Source organism: Mercurialis annua, linkage group LG3 (genome assembly GCF_937616625.2).
Source record: "Mercurialis annua linkage group LG3, ddMerAnnu1.2, whole genome shotgun sequence".
Classification (NCBI taxonomy): Eukaryota; Viridiplantae; Streptophyta; class Magnoliopsida; order Malpighiales; family Euphorbiaceae; genus Mercurialis; species Mercurialis annua.
Window position 1 is genome coordinate 39080837 of NC_065572.1, and position 3488 is coordinate 39084324.

Genomic DNA, 3488 nt, shown 5'->3' on the forward strand with positions numbered 1-3488 from the left:
AAGGCTTCACCCTTAGCTTCAATATCCCGAATCTGCTGGGCCACTTCTCGCTTATTGGATCCCAAAGACAAGTACAAAGCATTGTTTGCCTTAGAGGAATCTAACTTTGGAAGGTCACTGCATTCAACCTCCACACTAGACCTCCACATATTCAGCGACTCGAGAATCTCAGTCTCTACCTCAGAAGTGATGATGGAATCTGGAACACGACGTAAGATGCTGAAAGAGAAAACCAGATCTTCCTTCTGAGAATCCGTGATGGCAGAAATGTGTTGGCCCATAACTCGCTTGACCACAGAAAGAGCATTATGGACATCAGCTGGAGAAGGAACCGAGGAAGTATTAACCTCTGGGGCAACCATTTCGTCCAAGAAGCTCAAATCCACTAAGTCTTCGTCTTCATTCAAGATCGAAGAGAGCTTCTTGATTTGTGACATGGTTTCCTGAAAAGTTGGAGTGAGAATGGATCAGTTCAATAGAAATGGAAAATAATCTTGATTCTTGATTGAAAGCCACGCGCTTACCTCAGATTCACTAGAAGATGTAGTGGCACCTGAAGAAGTGGAAACGGCACCTAAGGAGATCGGAGCTGATGAATTGATATTTTGTTGTTCTTCAATTGTTTCAACAACTCTATTGTCTTCAGCATCGGCAACTCCTGTGTCAACACCATTGACATCTTCTTCTTCATTATCAGATGCAGCATGAGAAGATGAAGAATGTGGTGTGTCTTCATCGTCTAAGATCACAGTGTCAGGGTCAAGCATAGGACCACCAGATTTCCTAACTGGTTTCACCACTCTCCCAGAACGCCTAAGCCGTTTCGTCTGTGAAGAAGATGCACCAGAAGATTTGGCAGATTCACCAGAAGATTCTCTAGAGGATTTGGCGGAATCTGATGAATCATTTCTCCTTCTTTTGGCCTTTTCCTTAGGAGTGCCAGAGGAGGTAGACTTCTTAGGAGTTTTGGCGGCTGCAAAGACAAAAATTAGACATGGAAGCAAAATGATGAAGTGCAGAATTGAGATTATTACCTGCACGCATGGACTGGATCAATTGGAACCGCTCTGTCCACCAAGAAGCGAAGTCATGAGAAGTGGACAAATTCTCCACTAAAGGACAGCGATAGTGAACATGCAAATTCGAGAGTTTCTCCACAACGCTGCTAGTCCACTCAGTCAGAGTAGCATAAAGAGCCAAGAAAGGATGAATCTGGCCAGGACCAATCCCAAATTGTCTACTCCAGAGACTGCTCATATATACTTTCCACACAAGATGCTGGCTAGAAGAGCGAGTGGAAAAAGCCTGGGATCCACCCACAAACAATACTCTGGAAGTGGTGAAAGCACAAAGAAGCTTTCTCTTAACCAAGAGAAGGGCACTGGGGTAACCAGAAAAGATAGCCATCCAGAGAGGCATATGAAAAGGGAGATCAAAAACAGAGAAAGCAGATGCCTCTCTAGTGGTTAAAGCTCCCAAAAAGTCGAAAACTGCACCTTCCTCTAAACAACACTTAGCCTCCAGAAGATCCATAATGGAAATACGAAGAGGACCTGGTACTTTGCCCCTAACCTCAGGGAAGTAAGAGAAGATCCACAGTTGTAGCAACCACATATGACCTCCCAACCTGGCTAAGGGCTTGTTGGTAACACACTGTTGGAGAGCCTGATAAAAAGCACCCAGAAATACAAACCCTAGAGCCACAAAAGTCCCAGTGGCCAACTTACTCGCCAACCTCAGAGATTCCTTGGTGGGAGCACCAGAAGGGGTACACAGAATAAACTTACAGATGAGAACCCATAGAAATTCTGTATGTTCCTCCAAAGAAGGGGTCTCCATTCCTCTGCACCACTTCTCAATGCATGCCTTGTAGCTGTGATAGTCTGGACAAGAGAACAGTTGTTTTTGGTCTACCTCAAATAAACAGGGAGCATCGAAACCAATAACTGGAAGTCCAGTAAGCATAAATACATCCTTCAGAGTAACAGACATGGGACCACAAGGGAAAAGGAAAGAATTGGCAGAAGGACTCCAGTATCGAAGAAACGACCTACACATACCAGCATGGAAGTCAAAAGATTGTTCACTCATTCTTATCAATTGAAGTAACCCAAGCCTTTCCCAATCTTTTTCAAAATAAAGTCGCAAGCGGGCTATCCACAATGTCCATCCAGTCGTTAGCCGCGGCCATGACTTGTTCCCAAGTAAAGAGTCTGTAGTGTCTTTAGCTTCAAAATCCAGTAGTAATGAGTCCGTCTTCTGAAGTGGGAATGGAGGATCTTCTGGAACATTTTTGTTGCCAATCCCTCGTATAATAAGACCGTTCTTGGAAGTAGGTACCAAGGAAGTATCCCTGTAGTAGTGTTTGGTCAAAACCAACATAAACTTATGATGCAGAATTCAAGAAGATTTAGTGCACAGACTTACTTGAAGAGGATGTAAGGAGGGAAAGGTGCAAGAAGAGAGGGATCTAGAATCTGTGAGTAAAAATTCTGAAAGAAACAATTTTGGTCAGACTCCAAATATAACTTCCAAAAGAAAAGGGTCACAGGATATACCTTCTCAATTTTTTGTTTTCCATTGGTCAGTGCGGCAAGTAGAGGAGAAATTGGAATAGCTACAGCCCGAAATCCTGTAAGTACAAAGTTTAATCTCTAGAATGTAAAATATGCAAATATCCAAAATTGGCTAATTTGAGCAAGTAGTTGGTTGTTATTAGTCTCTAAATGTTAGCCAATTACATACCCATTTTGAGTTGTAAAATAGTTGAAAAAGAACTGAATAAACTTGTGCAAGCTAGATAATGAGTTTAGGCCTAACGGCCTTAGATTACATTTAGCATGGCTATCCAAAGGTTTTGTGATGTATACAGGCTAAAAATTCTAGCCGAACTCACAAAATGAAAAAAGAAAAATTTGCACAACATTCAAATATCTTAAACTATTTACAAAGACCTGCATATTTAAACATTCCAACCAACCAATTCACAAAACAAACATAATAAGTAAAATTGAAATTTACTTACCTACACCTATGGAAGGAGTGAAATTGGTTTTCATGGTAAAAGAGGTAAAAGCTGGTTTATTTGCCGCAAACTCAGAAAAATTGGTGTTGTTGGAAGCAAGAGAACCTGTTGAATTGATGGTAAACACTTTAGCAAACTACAAATGAGACATAATATTTCTCAAAGACATTGAAGTTTAGTTTTACCTGAAGACTGAAACAGGTCTTTGTGCAAAAGTTTATTTGCTAGAGGAGTACAGGGCAACTCTGTAGAAATCGCAGAATTCGGAATAGAAGCCGAATTGAGTCCAAAAGGAGTAACAGCTTGTATCAGACAAAAAGAGACAATGGACTTGTCAGGTGCCAGAGGAGATTTTTAAAATCGATACACTATATCAAAACCTATGGCATTATTGGTAAGGAATTTAGAAAATAAATCCTAATTTCTAAATTACAACCAATAAACAAAATTTAAAATCACCTCA

At 40.9% G+C, this 3488-nt stretch overlaps 1 protein-coding gene across 1 annotated transcript; it reads right to left on the reverse strand.

The window, feature by feature from the left end:
* Nucleotides 1-574: 574 nt before the first annotated feature.
* Nucleotides 575-2749, reverse strand: LOC126672530 (uncharacterized). Its single transcript, XM_056105035.1, has 6 exons — nt 2746-2749; nt 2559-2632; nt 2428-2492; nt 1035-2353; nt 633-973; nt 575-589 (listed from the first exon to the last, which is right to left on the reverse strand). Exons 1-6 carry the CDS (start codon nt 2747-2749, stop codon nt 575-577), a joined length of 1818 nt encoding a protein of 605 aa, XP_055961010.1.
* Nucleotides 2750-3488: the final 739 nt, after the last annotated feature.